Genomic DNA, 24,877 nt, shown 5'->3' with positions numbered 1-24,877 from the left:
CGTTACCTACGCCCATTCCGTAATGGCCATCGAAACACATACCATCAAAGTTCACCTTAGCAGCATTAGCTTCTTCTCTAAACTCCTAACCGGCAGCTCGGGCCTGGCCACCAGCCATCCACAGATAACTTCACTTCTCAGAGGATATCTACACCAAGAGCCAGCTCAAAATCCTCACTACCTTCCCCTTACCACAGACTTGCTGTCAGTCTGCATCCACACCATCAGCTCCAGATACAAACATTCCTCATGTTGCTCGAACTTTAGAAGCCATGTTCTTGCTTGCTTTTTTCAATTTCCACAGATGCTTTGAATTCACCACCTCAACCCTTCACTTTGACCCACACTGTCACACCTACATTTCAGACTTGTCTTATTTCTCAGATTACACCATGGTATTCTACTTAAAGCAAACTAAAACCAATCAATCCGGACAGCTTACACTTGTCTTTTACTTCAAAGTCCAATCACCACTGAATCCCTTCGAGACCCTTGCAAACTACTTGGAATTCCAGAAATCCAAGAGCATAATATTGACAGATCCTCTGGATCCCTCCTACTCGACTCTGGTTCCACCAGCACTTCTGCCACCTCCACCACCTTAGTACATCATACCCTGGTTTCAGAAACCTGGATGAGCTCTTATCCCAGTATCCCACTTCCCAACCTGAAAATGCTAGCTCAGTTGCTTCAAAAGAAATTGGAATACTGAGGCAAGTAAACACCAGGTTTCTTTTGCAAGTATGAACTATAAAAAAACAAAGCAAAAACATAATTAAAACATAATTATGATGCTAAAATGAAAGTCTGAGGATTAAATGTGGAACTGGTGCCTCATCTTCAATTTCTGGCAATAAGATTTGAGAAGCCAATTGCAGCAGAGTGGTAAGCACACAGCCAGAAATTACAGTGGGTTCATCCTTAACTGATGTAACTTTGTTGGTACAGCAATGACACAACGGGAATGTACAGGAGTGAAAAACATGCCTGCACTAATAATCAGAAACCTGGATAATGCTAGAATCATGGGAGACGAATTACCAGGTAACTATGTTCTGGATAAACATATAACACATACCCTAAATATGATCAAAACAAGGCTATGACTCATTACTGGGATACTCTATAATCTCATAAGCATGCTGGTGGTCTAAAAGCCCACAGTTTGCATTTTGCAAAGTTATTTCCTCAACTTTGACCTAAAATATTTGCAATAATTTTTAGCACTTCACAATTCAGGGTTGTGCTTCTTTGTTACCACTTAAAATTAGACTTAGAGTAAAGTTTAGATAATACTGTTCATTTAAAACCTGTTTGATAATTCACATGCTTGCCTCATGCAGTCTATTGTACATTTGTGTCTGATGGTGTCAATGTGTCTACAGCTCTTATCAAACAATGCAGGTAAAAAAGCAGTCGACCACCCCTCCAAGTAAGAATGGAAGACTGGTAAGTTCAGCTGCCATGGCATAAAATGTACCTCTTAATTGGATTCCACATATATTGGACTTTGCATCCAATTCCATGTAAATACTGTCAGTAAAAGCTGAAACAATGACCAGCTCCAACATTATGTATTTCACTCATAAGCACCTGCATAAACACAGGATTTACTCAGAACAAAGCAAAGATACCATAACAACATGCAATTAGCATGCAATATGGATGAATGTCTTCAAAATATGAACACATATAATTTATCATGAATCAGTTTTTACAATGTTGACAGAGTCAGTAAGACTTGGAAAAGGTAGGCAACTTCAAAACTACCAAAAAGTATTTATGTTTGTCTGTGAGAGTTAACAATCCCCAAATTAGCATTAAGTGACAATCCACATTTCTTAGAAAGACAGCAAAAATGTAGCCTTGCAATGCAATCAGTTCTTGTCAATATGGTATGTGGTGTGACAATGACCTTTCATACAAATATCCCACAGTGCCAGTCCCGCACTTCAGCACCTTACTAACTCAAATTTGCAGTGGTTTACTGCCATTTTCACAGAGGAAGGCAGATCATCACAATGGTCCCGTTAGTCCTGGTTTCTTATAAAGAGTTCCAGGAACTCAAATAAATGGGTAACCACACAGTCAAAAGTCTGGTCCTCCTAAAGCAACTCAGCACTATAATTATCTTTGTGCAAATGCCTTGCAATGAAGAAAAATGACTGCTTTTTGGGAACCCAAACTGTCTGGATGAGCTTGGTTGATCCTGAAGCAAGCACCTGTCATAGCTGTTGGTTTCTTTCTATCTGTCTGTCTGTGCCTGACATATTAGTGTTTGTCCTTTCGGCCTGAAGTCAGGACTATGAAGGCCTGCTCATACTGGAACTCATATTGGAAAATTTCCTCTATCATGGTCATTCCTGTATGTTTAGACCCACATCTATCCAATGGCCAAAGGCTTCAGGTTGGAAAATGCTGCCCTAAGCCACTAAAGGCTTTGGGCAGTTCACCCCTGCCATGACCCCAACATTCTTCAATTGGTTGTTTTTTGCCTGAGGAAGGTAACACTAGCAGGGCTACTACAGTATCCACTGTGACACCCACCCATATATGCACTTTACTCATGATCCCTCACTACATGCTTCCATGGTCTCCAAGGTCTGACCACTTTAACCCCTGTCAAAAAAGACTGCCCCTCCTTTCCTTCTTGCCACCAGCGGTTGTCTGAAACCCTGTCATTTTTAGCGCTCTGATGGTGGAGGAAATGTTCTACCACCTGTGTCTTATTTCAGTTTAGTTATTTAGCTACTTTTTCACACATCAAGATCATCACAAATACATTTAGCAAGATTCAAACTCTATACACCTTCAGCCAAACTAAGTAAGAGGGCGGTTTTGCTTTTTGAAATCCAAGAATGAAACTACTACTCCCTCAAAACATCCTGGAATAAAAAGCATTAAGGGTAGAATGAGTATAAAGCTACATTAGACATTCTTTTGTAACATTATGGTCGACTTGCAACTTGTTTATCCCATTTTAACAACACATTTGTCAGCATTTTTCCAAGATACTGTATCAAAGGTGCTGCAATGTGGGGGAATTAATTTTTGGGGGGTTCAGGACTTAAACTTCTGCACAGAGTTGACCTTTAGCTGGAGCACTTCAGAGCCTAGGATTGACATGAAACTCTCCTGCTTGAATCATCTGTACAAAGGTTCAGCAAATGCAGGACAGCAACAGCAATTGCTCTAAGCAGCTGCATATCTATCTATAATACATTTTATTATAAAATCAAAGACACAAGCCTCTGAACATTAACACTTGAGGAGAGAACTCAACTATGATTCCGAAAGAGTATTTCAGCAAGAAGTATCCAATCACAGAGCTTAAAATTCTGTTTCATGCGACACTTAAGGTGAGCGGAAGTTAAAGATAACAGCTTGTAGAAATCTGATTATATATTCTACAGCTTAAATTAGTTAACTTTCAGATTCTCTTTTTTTTTAGTTTTGGATGACTTTGGCAACTACTGTGGGGTGTTTTGTTCCCAGTTGCAATGGCAAAGTGTTCTGAATTCGTTACAGTTCTGATTTGTGCCTCTGACTAACTTCTTCTCCATAGAAACAGTGACTGAGGGTCATGGCTATTATAGTATTTAGAGTCCATCTGTCATACTAAACTCACTAAATCTTATCTCTCACTAATCTTACAACAAACAAACATAAACCAATAATACTGTTGAATTATCAGGAGACAGGAGGATATGCAAAATTCTAAACAGGATTTTCGAATAGGGAAAAAATATTCTGGAATCAGCAGCTCCTCCAACTACGCAACCCTAGACCCTAAACCCTAACCCTGACGCCATCTGTGTTTACAAATAGTACAAATAGCTCCTTCAGTTTTGTGGCCATCAAAATTTTGACTTGCATATGCACAGAGCAGGTCAGTAACCTTTCCCTTCCCTTCCCATCAGCTACCCTGCTCTCCTCTCAGCAAGCCAGTCAGCTATTCATCCACCTTTCCAGTCAGCCATTATCCGCCATTAATTCTTCTAATTCATCAGTCAAGCTTGCATTTCTCCATCCACCCAACCATGTATGTATAGCCGGTTTGCTGTGTGTTGTGTAGTTTGACTGTGTGCTTCTGCAAGGCAGCTGTGAGCCCGGAAGCTTAACTTAGTGAAGTCAGAGGGAGACCGAAGGTTAGAGCCACCACAGGGAGATGGACAAGGGGCACATGCACACACGTATACACACAAACATACATACATACACACACTCTCTACATCTATTTCGGTCTCTCTTTTCTCTTTTTCCACATGTGTCTGTTCCCTTGCTTGCTAAGCCTTGGTGCAGTGAGTAAACACAGCTACTTTGCACTTCCGCTCCATAAACCGCAACACCTGCCCCCAGATGGGTAGAGTTTGTGTGTGTGTGTGTGTGTTCGTGTGTGGGCCCCTGCTGGCTTCCTATGCTAGATGTAATGTACTGGACTGTATATTAACAGCTACCATAAAATTATAAATGACATCCATGGATGTTTCACAGTCATTGCCATTTCAACAAGTTTTATAACACTTTCACAATAACCTTTTTTTTCTTAATACTCCTGCCAAAAGAAAAAAGAAGCATAGACTCTGTTTATTGTGTTTAAACAACCATGGGGTTATTTTAGGAGAACTTAGCATTATCCTGCTAAAACAGCACTGAAACCATGACAGCCTGCAGGGCAGACAAGCTAAATATGTCTACGTATGTTTAAATAGGAGGCACATCCACAGAAAGGTAGGTGTTGAGAGAGCAACGACGCTCAGAATGAATGCCTTCACAGCGGAAGAATTTGTACTTTTCTACACAACAGGCCTCATTAGCTTCTTGGCAAGGCACCCTGCGATCCAGAAAATCTGCTTATATACAAAGCAATAATTTGGGTCAGTCTGCTAAAGCTATTCTTTTTCTTTGAGTTATGACTATTTCAGACCAGTAATAATCAACTACGTTTCAAAAACAAGAAATAGTTCATTAATATCCAGCCTAACGGTCAGAGATTGCAAGTAAATGTACAATTACCATGAAATATAACCTACAGTAAAACCTAAAGTATGTGAACAATAAAACAATGAAATATTGAATAATTTCCTGAAACTACATTAAGTCAAAAGCAATGACAAAGCAATCAGCACTGTTGTCTGGATATGGAATTGGTATTTATTCTGATTCTTTCTTTCAGTAAAAGGATGTCAGAGACAATCACACTCACTTAGCAATTACCAGATCCATCTGAACTCCTTATTACTCCAATTATTAGTCAAGCATGCCTTGAAATCACACATGACCTCAGACTATTGTCCCAACACGGTGAGGTTGGTCTACCGCTGAGAGGAAGGATGTGACCCATGTAATGACAGAGGAAATGAAGGATCAGAGCTTTGATCGAAGTTTGCAGTTAGAAAAACTTCTTTTGAGACAGGATATTGGGTGATTGTAGATATGAGAAGTGTCTATAGATAGTTGCATATCAGGAAATGGCAGCAAGTGTATACAGAGAGATTACAATTATATGAGAGTTCAATTATATAGAGTGATATATCTTTTTCTAAAATAAATTACTGAGGGACTAAGATGAACTAAACAAACAAACCAAAAAAATTGTATTTGAAGGCACACTCGACAAATGAAAACCAAGTACAAACCGCTGTTGTTTCTGAAAAAATTACTTACTGACAACTTGTAAATAGACTCGATTAAAATCAAATTGTCACCTAAAGGCAATCTTGACAAACAGAAACTCTACTACAAAAAAGTTGTTTCAGTAAATTATATGGTCTTCACATCCTGGTTTATCACTCTCTTTCAAGGATGCCTGTAATGCCTGCTCAGTTCTTTGGTACAGTGCAATGGCTTGACAGCTGGCTTGTGATTAAATGAAATCTCTTGGCAACACTTCTTAACACTGATCACCTGCGCAGAATACATGTTATTATAAAGCACTTGACTGCAGTCAGCTAGGATGATTTTTCCTTTTTAATCAGCATCGGTTCCACCATTTTCCTTCCATTTTTTTTCCCCTCCATCTTCATCATATTGCTGAATTTGGGTTAGACTGTTCGGACTTTAGCTCAAGATTGGGCTGTACCATTTCAAGCTGCACATTTACCCCCCTACTTGGTTTGGCGGTTAGAGTCATGCAAGTGTGTATTTGTGTGAAGAGAAAGAGCCCATGAGCACTCGGCTTTATCACCTCAGTCTGCACCTAAGTCAACCCACAGTAATCAGCCCAGACTTGTACCAGCCCATAGGGGTTTCTCCTGAACCTCCTGATTACCTCTCTGCCACTGGAGAAATGTTACAGTGAAATGGGGCAAAATTTCTGAGCAATTTAAAGGCAATCACAACACAGTGCAGCACTAATAAATAACAGATTTACTTGATTTTACAGGTGTTTAAATTTTAGCTTTCTGTTTAGGGTATGAGCCCACACCCCCCCGCGGGCAATGATGCCAAATATTTTGTCTTGCGTTGCGGCGATTGCGAAGTAAACAGCTTTACAAAGTAATCTACCAGAAATGTGCACTTGCATGTATTTAATTTTGCAGTGCTTTGCCGGAAGGTGTCACGTTGTGTTGCAGCAAAAGTTTGGCCAAGTTAAACTTTTTTGCCACTATATGCATTGGGACCTTGCTGCCTCACCAGACGGGTCTCATTTGAATGAATCAGTGGGCTAAAGTCAGTCCTGAACGTGGCCTCATAGTGTTTTTTTTTTTTAACCCAACAGAGAACTTCTACTTTAAAATTTTGTGGTGATAAAACATTTTTTACTTTATAGCAACTCAATTTCTATTTGATCACAGAAGTTTTCTATCCCTGGTATGTTGCATTCATTTTTGATTTGTCAAAGCAATTTGTAAGCTTGCTAAGCAAGCAGCATGCATTCATATCAATAACAAAACCTCAAGCTGTAATGAAGACATTGCAACCATTTGTGGCAGAAATGGACACTGAGTGGTTTTCTTATGGAAGGCTATTGGAAGGTATTTTTGATAAAGAACTGTCTCAAAACTCAAAGCACAAGTGAATGTTTTGTGGTTTGGACTACTACATAAAGATGTATTGTTTTCCAAATGAACAGAATACACTGCAATTTCCATAAGTAAGATTTAAAAGATTTCAATAAGGAGCAAACAGGTATAATTGTACATACAATTGCCATCGATACTGGGTTCTGCATCAACTAATTACCCAATGACAAAGGGCTAACTAACATATTTCTAACCAGCAAATCAAATAAATAAATTAACAAAGCTATGTTTTTTGCTTACAGTTGCAGGACTGTTGAAACACCTATTTAAGAAAGTGTACAATGTGTACATGTCTTTGCCTTTCTTTATACCTGTTCTAAAAGTTTGAATGTCTCAATGCAAATTGCATCTTAAAAATACAAAAACATTCTGATCGGCCTATATAGATAATATGTTCCTCTATATGTCTCCACAGATGAGCGAAGGAGACATATCAGGCAAAGCTAGTTGGTGTGAGAAAGAAATACAAGGGGATGTAGCAAGGGAGTCATTACATGAATAAAATGAATGGCAAGGAATTAAAGGTTTAACTGCATAGTCAATAATTATGGACCAAAATTTGCATCCGTATACACACACAACGCCTGCCTGTAAAGATGCAATGTCCACACATCTAAACCTGTGACTGATGATTGATCCTGTCAGTCAAAGCTTTGGGAGAAATATGGTCTGCCCACGCTGACAAACCTGAACTGTCCAGAATCAGAGGATTAGTGTGTGGACTGCTTCAGTTATGAATGCTGCTTTGGGGAATTGTTCTCACTCTACATCCTCACACACACACACACACACACACACATACACATCATATCGTGGTCACTTCTGGGGACATTACATAGATTTACATTAATTTTCTGGAGACTTACCCAAAGCTTAACCATAACCACTACTTGCCTAACCCTAACCTTAACTTAACTCTACCTTTAACCTCTGCTTCATAAATCAGGTTTTTGTCCCATTTGGACAAGCCGTCCCCAATTAACTGGCATTTAGTCTGAAATTTGTCCCTGAAAGTAGGCTATGACAGACCACACACACACACACACTGTGCAGCTCTAAATATCTTCAACCTTCCACCCACAACCCTATTCGATTCACGAATTTTGTGTGTGTGAGCATTTCGAGTTGTGTTGGCATGTGCATTGTGTGTGTGCATAAAACTCTACAAACATTCGTGCATACGCCTCTATGTGTGTGCGTGTGTGCGCCAGTGTGTGTATTTGCCTACAGAACTATAGCAAGCTGACTCAGCCTTGACAGTAGCAATCGGAAACAGGAGACAAGGACTTGGCTAACAACATAAGCCGGCAGCAAGGTCGGATGCACACACACACACACAGACAAAGACACACACACACACTTTTTGTCTTTACCTGCCATAATGGAAATAACTGTATATCTTATCTTAAACAGATCAGAGGATTTAATTGTTTCAAAGTGTTTCAAAGTCAGTCGACAGTTAAAAAAAGAAAGCAGAGCAAAGGATGTATGTGCCAAAGTGTGCGATTAAAACAGCTTGTGGGGGGGGGGGGGGGGGAGAGGGCTGGAGGAGGGGGGCATAAATATCACCCTTTTCTGGACACTTCTGCTTTTCTACTCTGTCACTCTCTTTCACACACACGGCGGACCAGCCCACTTCCTTACCAACTCCATCTCTCACAGTGCTGCCCGGACTTCCCACTGCAATTACTTATAAAAACTTTTCAGGGCCACCACACGTGGTCGGGTTTTTAAAGAGCTGCGTCCCCCTCCTCACGTGGTGCGGGGGGTATTGAGTCGTCACAGACCCCCTGAATGATCACCGAAAAATAAGGCGGCGTAGACAATAGCTTGTCTTGATGAATTCAATTCTTTCAGGACCCTGTACCGTTGTCCAGGCAGCTCCGGGCAAAACAATCGTTGCTTTGATAGTCCAAGAAACACACACTCACTCAGTTGCTATTAGAAACACCCTCTAACTACTTCCGAATTGGGATCTAAAGATGATATACATCTGACCGGAACTTCGGATAAATTCTGTGCTGTTATTCCTAGAAGTCTCCTTTCTAAGTCTCCTAACAAGATGCCTCCTGCTGCTTAAGCCGGTGTGAGGTGCAACTAATAAAGAAGAAACATCAGCACGCTCACTTCTGATGCGAGTAAAAAAAAAAAAAAAAAAAAAAAAAAAAAAGAAAACAGAAAAAAACAATATGACAGCTTGAACTGACCTGGTCTGCGGTGGAAGCGGCAATGGTGTTCGACTCGGACATGATTTGATGCTGTGACCCAGTGGTGCTTCTCTGCTGGCCACTGTAGGCTCCTTCATTCACACCTTGCCTTTCAGTTCCGCAGCGAAAGAGGGGGGAGAAAACACAGTATACCCTCCCTTTTGCCCTGGCTTGATTAATGCCTGAATTACTTTCACCTCATTTCATCTGATGGAGCTCTGCTTCCTCTCCGCCTCTCTCGCTCATTCGGCATGGTAGCCCACTCTCTCTCCCTCTCTCTCTCTCCCTACTCCCCACCCCCCCCACCCCTCCTTCCGTGATTCCAGCTCTCTCTCCCTCCCCTTGCGCTCTTACTTACTTTTTACTCACTCACCCCTCCCTCTCTTTCTCCTCTCACTCTTTTACTTTCTCTTTCTGCCCCCTCTTTCTGCCGTATTTCACCATTTCAGGAATATGCACCCTCCCTCCCTCTCCTCTGCCATCCACCTCCCCCCTTTTTCCCAACTCCCCCCCCCCCGCCAAAAAAAAAAAAGACACAGGAGAGATCCACAGTCTTTTTCCTCCACCTCCACAATGAATGGCTCGTTGTCACTCTAGCACCTAGGCTGAATACAGAGCAAGTAAGCAGGAGAGAGGAGGGCCGATGGGGGTGGTGGTGGTGGAGGCGACAAGGGGGTGTTGAACTTCTAGTTTAGCTGGCCGGAGTAAAGTGGGGTGGGTGGGGGGTCTGGAGCACCCATGGGCTGCGGCCAAGCTCTCTCTCTCCCTCACTCTTTCTCCCAACAGATTAAAGCGAAGAGACAAAAAAAAGTGAGGAGCCCACAAGTGAGGAGCCCGCACGCCTTCCACAGGACTCCCCTGTCCCCCCACCTCTTTCTCTCTGTCTCTCTTATTTCTTCCGTTTGTTTTCAGAGGCAGCTGCTGCAACTCTGCAGACCACCAACAACTTCCCTTTCAGCGGCACTTGACTCTTCCAAATCCTCGTCCGTCTCTACACCCTGACATTGCCAATGCCCCCCCCCCAACTCCCACTCTCTCTGTCGTGTCACACCGAGAGGCCGGCCGAGCCAAAGCCCTCCTCCCTCGCCTCGTCCGCAACATGTTCACAGAGTTACACCCTTTGAAATTCAAGCGCTTTCCGCCGTTGCCTCTGTTTTGTTGCACACATTGTTGTGCCTGTTTGCCACCATATGGCTAATGGCTACCCACAACAAAAAGAGCGAGGAGAAAGCGAGGAAGTGAGCATACAAGAGAAAAAGGTAAAAGTGCATCACAATAGGGGCATGATTGAGAGATCAACAAAAACATCACTCATGCAGCAGAACCAGACGCCGTCTTTCAACATGTCACTCAGCGTCAACTCTCTGACTGGATGTGGTGCGAGTAATGTCAAAAGTTGACAGGCAACTGGCGCCCGGCCTAATGAGTGTTTGATAGCCGGGGACAATGGACACTGCCGCTTGAGTGGAGGCCCTCCAGTTATGTTTAACACGAGACGAGCAACATAGACAGGATGCTATTCATTTGTCTATCAATTCAGAGAATTAGAATCTCACAGGGGAAAAGAATCATAAAAGAATCATTAACATATACCCGCCCCATTCAGTGTGCTGAGAGGAAGTACTGAGGGCACCGAAAACAAGTGCTCCCAACAAATAGTCACACATGTTGACACATTTAGAACAGACAAATTACTGTTTAAGAGGTACTGTTGAGCCTTAGGCATTACTTTGTATTTCTTCTTTACAGCAACTGATAACCCTTAGAGCATTCAAAAAGCACATTTTTGACAATGTTATTTGGGTATAAGTTTGTTTGCATGTTGGTTTTTAGATGCTTTGACCAGAGTGCTTTTGCAAACTAAAGCTTTTATAATGTGTACTTCACATTGACATTATGACATAGAAATCAAGCCTATGCACTTAGTTTCAGTAGCTACACTGTAGGCTAGGCCATAGCTTTATGTGCAACTCCACAAAAATGTTACTACACATCAGGGCTACTACGTGAGGACCACAAGAACCGACTGATTCAGTTAGGGCTGCTTGTGTCTCCTATAAACTTCTGATGCTCACTTTGGGAATGAAGACCACATCAAGCAAACTGTTGAAAAGCTCAGGAATCGTCTTCTTCTCACCAACACTAGACAGATTAGCCACAGCATTTCAATGGAAACCTGCGGGCGACAATTTTTGTAACATTCTCCATCACGAAACAAATGAAAAATGTTAACATGATTGCTTCTGCTATGATTGCGATAGGTTTGTCTTCAGTAGTTAGCAAGACAAGAAAAACTTTGCCATTGTTTTGTATTTCCAAGTGAAAGAGAAAACACAATTACTGTGGGGGTATATCATGAAAGCACAATAGGGCCTGATAATGTTGGGGTGGTATCATCAACAGGTGAAATCTGATGCTTAACTATAAATTTATTCCTCTGTGTGTGTGTGTGTGTGTGTGTGTGTGTGTGTGTGTGTGTGTATGTATGTATGTATGTATGTATGTATGTATGTATGTATGTATGTATGTATGTGTGAGAACTACAACAAATGGGAGATCATTAGTTCCTCCATGGGGATCCAGCCACTTCTTACAAGCTCTGCCTCAGGAGGGTCTGTTGCCCTCAGATTAGGTCAAACCTAATGAAAAGCTTAGCAAGTGCACCCACCCACACACATATACACACTTAACAACACTTTAATCATGCAGGCATTGAGTGTGGGGGTAATCAGTGAAAACTTGGTATGAATTTGGAAAAACAGATCCTAAAATAAATGCCTGTTGTGGCTGCAGCTGGTTGTTTCTGGAGGAGGGGGAGACTTGTTTTGTTAACTAATTGCCCTATTATGTTAGGTCATTTAACTCTAATTAGAGAAGCACAGATGCTGCTGCTGATAATAACACCAACTTGTTAAAATTCTCACTTGTTTCTTTATGTGTTCTTGATCCAACAGTAAAACAGCCTATGTGAAGGAATCAAAGTATGTAGAGCAAGAATTTCTACTGCATACTCAAAGGCACTGAGGCCAGTTAATGTTACAGACACCAAGAATCTGAACCCTGCTCCTAAGTGCAACTCCATGTCCACCCACTGCATAAAAGCACGTCTTTATTGCACTGCTGGGATGTTTACTGTATTAATTGTTGGGCATCTAAAATGAATCATGATTTTATGTCTGAAAGATCTTTTTTTAACAGACCTCAGGTACTGGGTTTGCTCACTTTGGGTCTATAACTAAATGAGACAACTGCTTATGGATTAGTGAAGATCACACCTATTTTTGAGAATATATTGCACTGTTACTGTGTCCAGAGTGTTAAATATGAGGCTACAGTCAGAAGATGGATAGCTTAGCTTAGCATAAAGATGGTAACAAACAGGGAAAAGCAGGTAGCCTGGTAGATAATAGACTGTTCCTTGCCTGGCGGTCACTGCACCTGGCCAAGAAATAGTCAGGCACGCAACTCCCCTCCAAACCACAACTTGTCAATTTTACAAGTTTTGGTTTGGATTAAACAAATGAGAAAATACATATTTGGCATATTTTGTTACATTTTGGACAGTACTAGGCTAGCTGTTTCCCCCTTCTTAAGTCTTTATGCTAAGCTAAGCTAACCACCTTCTGGCTTTAGCTTCATATTAAGCTTACAGAGATGAGAATGGTAGCGATTGTCTCACCTAACTCTTGGCAAGAAGGAGAATAAGTGTATTTCCTAAAAATGCTGTTAACCTTGTTTAACAGGCAGTGTTTAGTCTTGATCAAATCACTATTTTATAGTTGTTAAGTCATCATTATCAACAAAATTTGTCAATAAGAATAATTAAATTCTGTGTTTGGCTTTATTGAAACACAATCTAAGTGGTAGATGTAAGTTAATGGCATATAATACAACTAATTACTTCCATGACAACCAAGCATAGCATCATCTATTTACATACATCTGCTGAGGAAGAGCGTAAAATACAGCCGAAAGCTCCAGAGCAAACAAGTTAATGGATCTTGAGTTCAGATTGTTTTATCAATTGCAGTTTCCAAGATCAATAGACTGTCATGCTCAGCTCTGTGGCCAACATGGACAGTAAGTCCTAAAAGTGCTCAGAATAGAAACTTTGAACATCTACAGTTCTGTGGCAAAATTCACAGATGAAGACCATCACCAGTAATACAGTCAAAAGCTCCAAAAAAAAGCAAGTGATTGGACTTTGACTTGGCAAACCGAAAAGGAGGAAGATGTGTGGTCGTCACTTGCTTTAACACGTAAACGAGGTGAAGCCAATGTCAATGGACGGGAGCAGAGAGACAAACAACAAGGAGGGCAAGGAGCAAAACACATTAGATCAGAATGGAATTCCTCTTTCCTCAAGGCTCAACACATGCCAACATCTATTACAGGTAAGCCTAAAAGACAAACACAGACATTGATCTGAAACTCCATCACTGGATATACAACACAAACAGCACACCACATTCACAGGGAGAAAAAACAAGATGTGGATAAAGAGGATTCCTTTCCCTCATTCCTTTTAAGCTCCAGCTCTGACAAACCAATATCCTCACTGATGTCCGTAACAAATACGCAGTAATTTGGAGATTAATGTAGCCTGGGTTTCACGTTCCAATTTTAGGCTTATTAACTAGACGTTTATATCAAGCAGGTAATAAAATGTGCATGCAGATTTTAAGCATATCCTGCTGTGATTAGAAGCCAGGTTGGAGTTTTAGTCATACAAACAGATGTTAGAGGCAGATAAGGTGGTGATAACATTTCAGTAAATTTAACTAACACAGCACTGAGTGTAAACATTGTGGGTTGTAACTGCTGCTAGGGATATTCAGATCATGCTCTCCTGTGCTTTTTTTCTTTCAATTTTCAAGACGCGTTATTTGAATTGTTCAGTGACAACTTTGGCTTCAAGAGGGTATTAAAAATAAAAGCATCCAGTTTGCAGGAGTAAAGCTTTTAATGTGAAGCAGCAACTTAACAGAGCTCTGTTAAGGCTATGGAGAAACACTAAGTAAAAAGAAATGAGTTTGATATCTGAAAGTAAGACAAAATATACAAAAAACAAAGCAAGTCTATTTTTTTATTTGTAGAATTATTCCTTTCCGACACTCCAATAACAGAAGGCCGCTTGAGGAACAGTTAAGGTTCCTTTGGATAGACCTCAATTTGAAGTCAAAGGGTTTAAATTTCTGAGTATTATGTTGGAGCTATGGGAGTCTAAAAATATATCCTGGTGTCTTTTGGACTGTGACGGAGAAGTTTTTTTGGGAGTGGATGACACCTGAAACGTAGAGGTATAAACAGCAGGTTGGGAGAGCAACCTGGTAACCGAATGGTTACTGCGCATGCCACATAACCATAATGTCCCCAATTTGATTCCAACCAGGGGACCATTCATCATACTCATCTCTCTCTCCCCTTGTTTCCTGTCTGCCTCCTCATTGCCCACCATCCAATAAAGGCTAAAAATGCCGAAGAAATAATCTTAGCAGGTTGGGAGGAGGGTGACAGAGGAAAGAAAGAGAAAAAGTGACAGGATGATGCACCACTCGAGATGAAGACACAAGTCAGCAGAAGAAAATTATCTGTTTTCATTTGAAATCTTTTCATTTCATCTCCTCTTTCCTTTTTCAAAGCACTCTTATCTGTGTTGACAAATAAATTCAAATGTCACTCATGAAAGATATATCATCCCATTCTTGTATGGGCTGTGAAAGTTTTGTGATTCAAAAGGCCACAATTAATATTCAGTGAAGGCTTACAAAACTTTATAGTTGTACACAATGTTTCAATTAATACAAATGAATACTGCTGACTTTGTGTTCTTTTCGTGTGTGCTTCCTCCCTCAGTCCAAATGTGCTCAAAGGTATGAACTGAGTCCATCTGTGTTAGACCTGTGAGGACTGATATTTACTTCCCTTCCAACCAGTAAAAACTGGAGTAAACTCAATCTGAAACGCAATTAATTTATAATGTTACGAAAACACCTCATTATAGTTTGTATTGCAATCAAGGTGGCAATTTTTTAAATTGTTTTTGTCCTGCAGAAATATCAATCACATCATCGTCTAGCAAATATTTGCAATTTTCAGGATAGCTTTTCCCTGACATTTTTCCAAACCAGTTCAGACTACGTTACAATACTTAAACAAACAAGTGGCTTGTGCAACTTAGACTCAACTTTGAAGTGAGCACACAAATACAACCACCAACATACATAAGAAAAGACAGTCACAATACATAAAGCGCAAACTCCAAAGCCAAGGTCAGGAAAACACAAAGTTCACCCCAAAACAATCTAGTTCTCGGTCATTGACAGAGCTGCAAGAATGACGCCAAAGCTGACCTTAATATCCAGAGTAGTAGAATGAGAAAATGGCCTTTTCTGCTGTGCTTTGTGTTTTTACAGGAATCCAATTCTATATTTTAATTGGCGAATTGACTTTCAGAGTGTGGGGGCAAAGCAGACCAGTGCCTTCACCCTAATGATCGTTAAATAGACAAACAAAATTGGGGAATAAAGCATGATGGTGCAGAGTTGTAATTTTGATGGATTTATAAAATTGATTTATTCAGTAAAAAAAAAAAAAAAAAATGCAAGATTTCACCCATACGCAAAAATAATATATAAACATATATGCCCCTATACCAGTGACATTGTGCCATATATGATATATATTGTAGGCACATATGAGCAGTTGTAAATATAGGATAGTATAACACATACATGTTATACATATATACATACATACATAAATACATGTCACAAATGAAAGGACCATATAATAAATCTTTTATATATGTTTTTATATATTTAAGTAGGTGGCATATGTGTAGACTATATAATAAAGTTCATATATGTTGGTAAGACAAGATAGGTAAGGAAGTGGAGATTTTTATGGCAGGAAAAACACCAGCCTTATCCTTTATCTAAGATATACAGATTTTGTAGACCCATGTCTATTCTATTTGCATGTAAGTTATTCAATGGTACATGACTTTCAAGGGCATATAATATATTTCTCATATCATCCAGTTATACTAAATTGAGTTATTTGGATCAATCACTTATATATAATATGGAAACATTTCCATCAATTAGAGTTAGAGTAGGCCATCAAAGACTCCTAGAACCCCTTGACCTGAGCAAGAAAAGTTTATCAACCTAAAACAAACCCAAAAAAAAAGCAAGGTGGCTTGTCGGAATAAATGAGATGCTGAAATACAAAAAAAATCAGAATTGCTATCCTTAAATTATTCTATTTGATCCTTAAATTATTCAATTTGATCTTGAGTGTAGACATCTGGAACCACAGTCTCATTACACTGATTTTTAAAAAAGGACATTCATAGACATTACTGAGTCACTGTGTGAACAATAACCAAGGTTTTCTGTATAATCTCAGCTCATAATAGAATTTGAGAGAGAAAGAGAATAGGAACTGGATTAGTGTTTAAGATTTTTAATTAAGTTTTCTTGGTTGATTTATTGCCCTTAAATGTGAACTTAGAAAGTATAAAAATGTGTTAATGAGATAAAATTCATGATATGAATTGTGAGCCTCTTCCCACATGTGCATTGATGACATTGCGTTTGCACAGAACAGGCACTCAGAGGCGGCTGGCCTGTGTACCAGGCTACAGTTCACAAAGTGTCAGGTAATGTAACTTGTCTGCCATGATGTCATCTGTGCTATGTATGGAATACTGGATCTAAAAACATTACATTTTTCTTTATGGCAATATATGTCAAATTAATGATTTTTTCAAGAAGTTGCCACTAAACTCATAATGTAATAACTTTTTATATTATGTAGAAAAGGTTATTTCATTATGTCATTATATCATGCTCAGAATTTTATTACATTATTGGTAGATTATTACATTAGCAGTTTTATCAATTTTTTAAAATTATTTTTTATAATTACATTATGGGTTTCTACGAATGTGTGTGCAGTCAGCTAACACTAGATCCTGTATCTGTATCCAGATAAACAACTGTGTTTGAAAATATCTGGTTCTTTAGTAAAAAGTCGAAGGCATAAGACTGTGTACATAAAAATGAGCTTAAAATTCATTCATGTGCACTACTAACGGTGGGCAGAAGCTAAATATTACAGAAGATTTACAATCTGCAGAGTGAATCAGTTTACTTTTAATTTTTGGGTCATTCTTAAAGGAACTCAGCAACATATTTTGTTCACAACTTCAGCAATGAAGTGTTTTGCATTCATTCCACTCTGATTGACGCCATGGCTTCTTCTCCATAGCAACAGCAGCCGAGGCTCATGGGTATTGTAGTTTTCTTAGCCATCAGCCATGCCAAAAGTATGGAAAGAATATGTTTTCTAAGTTTGAAACTGGTTGTCATAATATAATTCTATAGGATCATTACATAATCCTGAGTTTCTATGTTCAGTAACATTAAGGAGATCGTTTAAAGAAATATTTGAAATGGGAATACAGAAAGAGGAAATACACTTCAGAACCAGCAGCCCCTCACACTTTGCAAATCTATTCACTGAGAATGGACCTGAAACATATGTAGGTGTTTCAGGTTTAATTGAAAAGCAGCTAGACTTCAAATACTTACCGTTACCCTGAACAATATAATTTGTGTATAATTTATATATCTTATCCACCTTGCATTTACTACCTGTTTTCTTGTACAATGTTGGAACGTCAAGTGTTTTTTGATCGCGCCTTAAATTCACAATATACTTCCATGGCTAGTTTCAAACACTTGCATTGTATTGGGCTAGTTTCTGTGCTCCTTTTCTCCAGTTCTGACACCCCGACATGGGTGAAACTCTTTTCAATATGACCTAGCCCATAGCGGAAAAAATGTCACGCATAGCAGAAAGCAGCATCAACTGAGAGCGAGTTTTCCAGCCACGGGTATTGTTTGAACAAAGGGTTGTTAAACCCCCTTAATTGAGATCCAAATTTTCGAGTCGGTCCCTCAGCTTGATCTCGGCTTAAATCCACAGGACCACCAGGTTTCTTGCCTGTGATGGCAGCTATGGCAGTGGAAGCTAACTATTCTCTACCCTATCTGCTCTAATTTCCAGGCAAGTTATCGCTCTCCGAGTCTTCTGCTGAAGACAAACCCTCTGCCACCACTAATGTTACCTCCTCTTCCTCTTCTTCATCATCCTCCTCATCCTCATTATCCTCCATGTTTGGCATTACGATGTCCTCTACCACATTAGCATACTCATTGCTGGAATTAGGAGTCTATGAATCACCACTGACATCAACCACTCTCCTTCGTTATTTTGCGATAACAAAAGTAAAGCAGTCCATAATCAGCTAATGAGTTTTAACACACTAGAATGCACAAACTTATTGTATTTCACCAAATCGATTCAACACTTGTAGGAACTGCTAGACTAGAAACTGCTAGACTAATGTTAACGTTATCACACACATGCATATCCACACTTACATCAAATCACACAACAAGAAAGGTTAACGGTCATCATCACTTACATAAATGAAAAATATGATTTCATAGTTTAGTTACATATAAGTCGGTCCAATGTGTTCATACATTTTTTTTTATTCCATAAATATTTTTCACCACGAAATTACTGGGGTTTTGGTGGGAGGAGAGGCCTAGGGGGGCTCCGAATTTTTCAGGGGGAGCTTAAGACCCCGCTAACCCCTCCCTCCCGCTGCCATTGGAGCCAAAAGTCGTGTCTGGGCTTATTACATCCCCCTCAATCTATATACAGTATCTGTTCCTTACAGCAATTAGGTTAATTTCGCTTCACCTCTCGTTAGCTCAGCATGCCTGTGATGGGACGTCTGACTGTGACAAAGGCCTTGAACTGAGGGAAGCATCGATAAGCCAGACTTTCTCTCCCCTCCTAAGCGGTCCACATGAAGGAAGGCTTTAAGAGTGGACGGCAGAGCAGTCAAGAGAAGATGGGATAAGAAAAGTGAAGTGAAGGCAGGATAAAATAAGGGAAGGGAAGAGCAGTGAGGAGAGAACTTCACAGGGTTGAGGTTGACAATAGGACAAGCACTGCAGGAGCCACAGTGCAGAATAAAAGGAAAGAAGTACAAAAAGCTCAGTTTTGCAACAGCAGGTTGGCTTTGTCCATTGCAACAAAAGGACAAAAATGTGTTGAAGCGCAGTTGGAGAGAAAATCAACCTTTCTTGTTCAGTCCAAAACAGCTAGCTCTTTAATTGGAAGTGGTGGGGGGGAAGTGTGTTTCAGAAAGGAAAAACATCAGTTTCAAAGCGAATAAAAAGGAGACAAGAAACAGAGTGATAAAGAAGAGATTGAAGGGAAAAGGAATGATGAACAAGATTCAAATCAGCGAGTGATGTTTGTCCACCGGTCCAGCTGACCTGACCTGACCACTCTGGACACCCAGGGGAGAAAGACAAATGATGGAGAGGAAGACAAGAGACTAAAAAAGAGGGAACAGCGAGACATTTCCAACGCTTGGTTTAACCTGAAGTTTCCATGATAATTTCTCTACCCATCCCCCGACCCCTCATCCCTCACTGCTATGGCTGGGAGGGCCCCAGCTGTTCGGTCTGTATAAATAGCGTGAGGCTTCGGCCCGGACCCCCGGGGAGACCGGGGCTCATTGGAGAGAAGGCATGGGAACAAATCGGGCCGGAAAAAGCACACAACATACACATTTTGACAAACATATGGGACCATTGCTGGGGATGAAAGTGAGGGACATGTGACTGAAGTTGGTCTCACGTGGCAGAAGTCACTGTTGCGCTTGAAATGTGACAAAAGAGGAAGAGCGAAAAACAGAGACAGACAGAGATATGAAATATGTCTTCTTCATTTATTAAAGCGACGAAATACCATCCAAGATGCCACTGCTTCATGCACATCATCAGATCCTCTACTAGGTGTATGAAAAAATCATTCATGGTCACATTACAAAGTAAGTTTTTCTCTCTACCTATGGACCTGTATGCAACAGCTTTACAACATCTCTCCATAAAACTAAATTAACTGAAGCTGAGGGTCTTTTCGCTACCTTCATCGCCCTTCTAAAAGTTTAAGTCCAGTCAGACACCAGGTGCTAATGGGTGACTTTCTGCAATCTGATTAGACTGTGAGTGCCTTAGCACGAGTCCCCTTTTAAACACGCACTTCGCTTTGTTAAAGTTCAAAGCTCAGTCATTGTTCTGACAATGTACCCATCTGAGACCCAGTATTTCCATAATTTTTCCTCCACTCTGAATGCAATGCAATCACATCAGTGAAGACTACCTTTTCCATGTAGGCTTATAATAATTTCAGTTTAATACACCACCTAAGAAACAAAATACAGAGTGAATGAGCTGAATTAATGAATAAATGTTTCATACATTTTCTCTTGTTTGTTAAACATATTATCTGCACTAATCAATAGTTTTATTATAACAATGGATCAAATGACTATGTGTAATGTGAGAGGAATCACTAGTAGTGATGAATCCAAGGCAGATTTATGACCCAGCTCTGCTCTATGGGTTGTTTTAGTGTTTTTCAGCTCATTGTTTTGATTTTACAGCCTGCAACTTTACTGCTTTGGTTCACTCTCCTGCTTCTAGTGGACAAGTTAACTGTCTGGAAAACATGGCGGAGCATTTAGTGGCTAAACAGCCACAAATTTCCATCAGAAGTTGGTGGAGACCAAAACAGAGCTAAAAGGAGAGTGAATATTGGACTCACATTCATCAGGGAAATAGAGACACAACTCCAAATGAGTGCAAACCTTGCTCTATATCTCCTTGATTTTGAAACAGGTTTGGTAACACGTTCACCATAATAACTTCATATTGTGATAATATATCACATATGTATGTTTTTTTTTACATCTTGCTCTGCTGCCCCCAAGCGGGCAATAAAAATCAAATAAGGCTGCTTTAAAGACATGTTCTAATATTCTGAAAATGAAAACCCCGCTTAGTAATCATGATCACATAATTTAAGCCAGGTTACTCTTAATTTTCAACTTTCAATGCCAGCTGCTTATAGGACAGAGATGCAGCAAGACGAAATCAACTGTATGTGAGAAAAACAGAACTCGATTAGAGCCAGTCTCATCCATTTTTATGTCTAACTGTATTGGTGTCGTCGCTGTCGGGCAGTGTAAAATAGGGAGAAATGTATATGGAACGTTACAGAAAACTATTAGGGTTTCTGCAGTGAGGGCGAGTCTCCCCCACTGTACATGGTCGACAGTCAAGCTGTGAGGATAAACAGTCAACATCAAAAAAAGTTTTCTATTTCATCATTGAGGCAGCCAGTGAGCTCGCTCTTCTTCCTTGATGACATTATTTTCCAAATAACAGCTGTTTTCCAGCAGCGGTGCACCTGGATCTGACATGTTTGCAAAGAGTCAACATGGAACTTTTCCATAATCTGTGTTTTTAAAAGCCAAAAAGCCAATACTTTATCAGACAGATGAACCCAGCAATGTTACAGATTCCATGTCTGAAAGGGGCTAAAGAGAGGAAAAGGCAGTGAGAGGAGGAAAAGTGATAAATAACACAGGGGAGGTGTGTGTCCAAGCAGGAGAGGGCTGTCCGGCCCTGAGAAAAGCAGATCCCCCCTCGTCCCAGGCTTATAGCTGCCATTCAACACTCACATACACACACAGAGGCAGGGAGCAGGTTGGGTTCAAGCGCAACAAATTACCTAAATATGGTTCTGAAAAGGCCTTTGAAAGGAGTTCTATTGGAAACCGTTGAATATGATAATAATACTAAAAGAAACGGGGGGAGATTTAAGAGCTCCGTTGTGTCGACACAATGTGAGAACCCTGTCCATAATTTCACCGACTTCAGGGGATGAGAGAGGAAGAGGGTGAAGTCCCCCTTTTCTAACTTACTTGTCTTTTTGTGGAGTGGGAGGGAGGGAGACCCATTAAACCAGAAAAAGAAGGAGAGAGGAAGAAAATCAGAAAAACGAAATTTTCAGCCTGAGTGGTTTTTCCAAATAAAATCTAAAGGTCCGAAACACAATGGAGTCGTTTTTTTTTTTTCTCCTTGCTGTGTGTGTGCATGTGTGTGTGCATGCGTGTGTGCGTGTGAGCGTACATGGGGGGTTGGTTGGTGGTGGGTTACCTTTTAAAGAGTGCCCAGCAGTGGACGTGTTTGGCATTTGTGGCTCTTGTCCCTCAATTGTACGTTCGCCACAGTGGCTGCCGTTAAGCTGACGTTGGGCGCTGCCTGTGCCCCGTACGGCCGCTTGTATTTTTTTTTTCTCCCTTCTCATTCAGCTGGTCAGTCGGGGGGTGAAATCAGAAACAGAAATCATGTCTGACTCTTCTACCCCCACCTGCCCTTATGGCTCTTTCTCTCTCTCTCTCTCGGTTCACATCTGTTTGTTGGCCTCTCGCCCCAGAGGCAGTCAACACGGTTGCTGAGCACTGCTGTTAACTAAACTGGCTGACTGGCAACTCAATATGTTTCTTACATAAGGACGGAGAGGAAGAGAGAAACTGTCTAGTTTCACCTGTAATAAATGTAATCGTATTATATGGAGCACATGGTTACCACTTTACTGACAATATACAGTTCCAAAGAGTATAAACTATAAAAAATATTTGGCAACATTCATAGATATGCACATTGAGTACAAACAAGTCGAGGCACAAGGAACAAACAAAACTTTAAAAAAGCATCCTCAATCAAAATGAAGCATGCCTGGCGGGTCCAAAATTGGTCCCTGGGCCACAATTTGGGCTGCACAGTACACTTTCAGAGCAAAAGTCCCAGCCTCGCGGCCATGAGTCACCAAACAGATTGTGTATTTGTTATTTTATATTTTAAAATAAAATGGAACAAGGGACAGTAGAATACTTCCCTTGCGTCTACTTTGCATCAAACAGATTGTGTTTGGGGTGTGTGTTCATCGTTTTGTCTGTTCAAACAAATGTGTGTTTTTGTGGGTTTATGTGTCTGTGAACACTTGTGCAGAAATCTCAACTATGTTTATGTGTATGTAGTATTCTCATGTGTGGACTTAATGTGTGCGTGGTCCATCATGTTTGAATGTGTGTGTTTGAGTGTGCATGGGTGTGTGTGTGTGTTCTGACCCCGGGGAGGTTGTGGGTGTGGGTTCCACTATTTCTTTCCATTTAGTTTCCACTTCACAGCCTACAGCACACATTAGCCACACAACCCCTGGGAAATGACACACGCGCACACACACACACGCGTGCACACACACTCGACTGTGGGGTAAGGACAGCCTTACAAAACCACATTCCTGTGTAATTATAAAGTGAGACTCGTGCATTATTACACACTGCAATATGCAAAATGTACAATGTGCATACAAGACATTTTATCTTCATCATTAGCTCACATTTGGGCAGCATTGCCATAATGTTTTCGGTGATCTAGAAGAAATTTTTGTATGTGGACTAGTGTCAGATATTGAGAATCAGTTCTAAATTAAAAAACAAGTAAGGGAAGACTGTCTAACAAACTATTCTTTACAGCATGGTATAAGAACGAAATGTAAGATAGTGAACTTTAAAATTTTGCATAGCCACAGCGAATATTTATATCGACCTTTATTCTACATTTTGATAAGTAAGAATGACAAAAGACCGCATCTTTAATGTAAAATGACATTATGCCCCAAATCTGCTAAAAATAAAGGGGCTTTCTGCTTGTACCAATTTGGATTTTTACTTAAAAAGTATCCCAGGCATCAGAAGCATCATCATAACAACTGGAATTAAAGGTACAGTAGGTCCCCATCTTGTTTGTATCACAAACAGGCATGTGGATGCTGCTGTCATTTCACAACATTATCATTTTAAAAGATCCTCTCCAGACATGTTTAAGACACATACAAAGTTTTCATCTCCTCCTTCTCCCTCATTAAAAAAAAAATCAACTCTATGAATTTGCAAATATTGATTTCAAAATTGTAACTACTGGACACAAGATTTCTCCTTGGAAGGTCCGCTCTCTATGTGTGTATGTATCTAGTCATGTGTGCTAGTTTCCACGTCACACTTCCATAATTGGACCATTGATTTCTTAACTAGTGATCATACAAAATAATGCTTATATGTACATGTTTTAAACAAGGTGAGCTCAGACAAACTTTGCCCCTTCAGCAGATGAATGATGAATGAATACTTCATTCTCCACAGTGAAGAACAAACATCCAAGTGAAGCAACAATTAGAAAAACACATTTTTAATGGAGGGGGACTTTAATTATCCATCTGTCCCCCTTACACATTTTTGATGCATGGAAACAAGCTAACACTAAAAGCCTTGTCAATGTTAAACTTTGAGCAGAAGCCAGTGTTAGATGACTTCTTTCTCTATTTGGCCTTGATGGTGATGGAGGGGCAGCAGTGGTCTGCACAGCCAGACGTATGAACACAGCGCTCAGCACACAAATAAGCAAAACCTCAGTCCAACTCCTCCTCCTCCTCTCACATCCTTATACATACATCCAAACTGCAGACATTTTAAAGACAACAAGGAGAAAGAAGTAACTAGGGAGTGAAAACAAAGGGACAGCTATCAGTCCAATAAAAGCTTGTGCCAGGGCACCATCTGCTCATCCGTTCAGTGGAAGTGGTGGCTTCCAGGGCGGTCAAAGACAACGCAGGAAGATTGAGGATATGAGGCTGCCTTTG

The 24,877-nt window shown here is 40.3% G+C and overlaps 1 protein-coding gene across 5 annotated transcripts in view; it reads right to left on the bottom strand.

Annotated features, from left to right (window-relative positions):
- Positions 1 to 24,877, bottom strand: part of slc6a9 (solute carrier family 6 member 9) — a 112,381-nt gene that overhangs the window by 46,715 nt on the left and 40,789 nt on the right. Inside the window, exon 1 of one of the 5 annotated variants that reach the window (XM_042428946.1) lies at positions 9,233 to 9,301. The exons of the other annotated variants lie outside the window; for them this stretch is intronic. Coding sequence (XP_042284880.1) covers positions 9,233 to 9,274 — 42 coding nt within the window. The 5' untranslated portion in view covers positions 9,275 to 9,301. Of the gene's footprint in view, positions 1 to 9,232; positions 9,302 to 24,877 lie in introns of those variants that run through there. 5 annotated transcript variants of the gene reach the window in all.

This window comes from Thunnus maccoyii, chromosome 12 (assembly GCF_910596095.1).
Source record: "Thunnus maccoyii chromosome 12, fThuMac1.1, whole genome shotgun sequence".
Taxonomy (NCBI): domain Eukaryota; kingdom Metazoa; phylum Chordata; class Actinopteri; order Scombriformes; family Scombridae; genus Thunnus; species Thunnus maccoyii.
The sequence above is the reverse complement of the archived record's forward strand: the minus strand, read 5'-3'. Positions and strand labels throughout refer to the sequence as shown.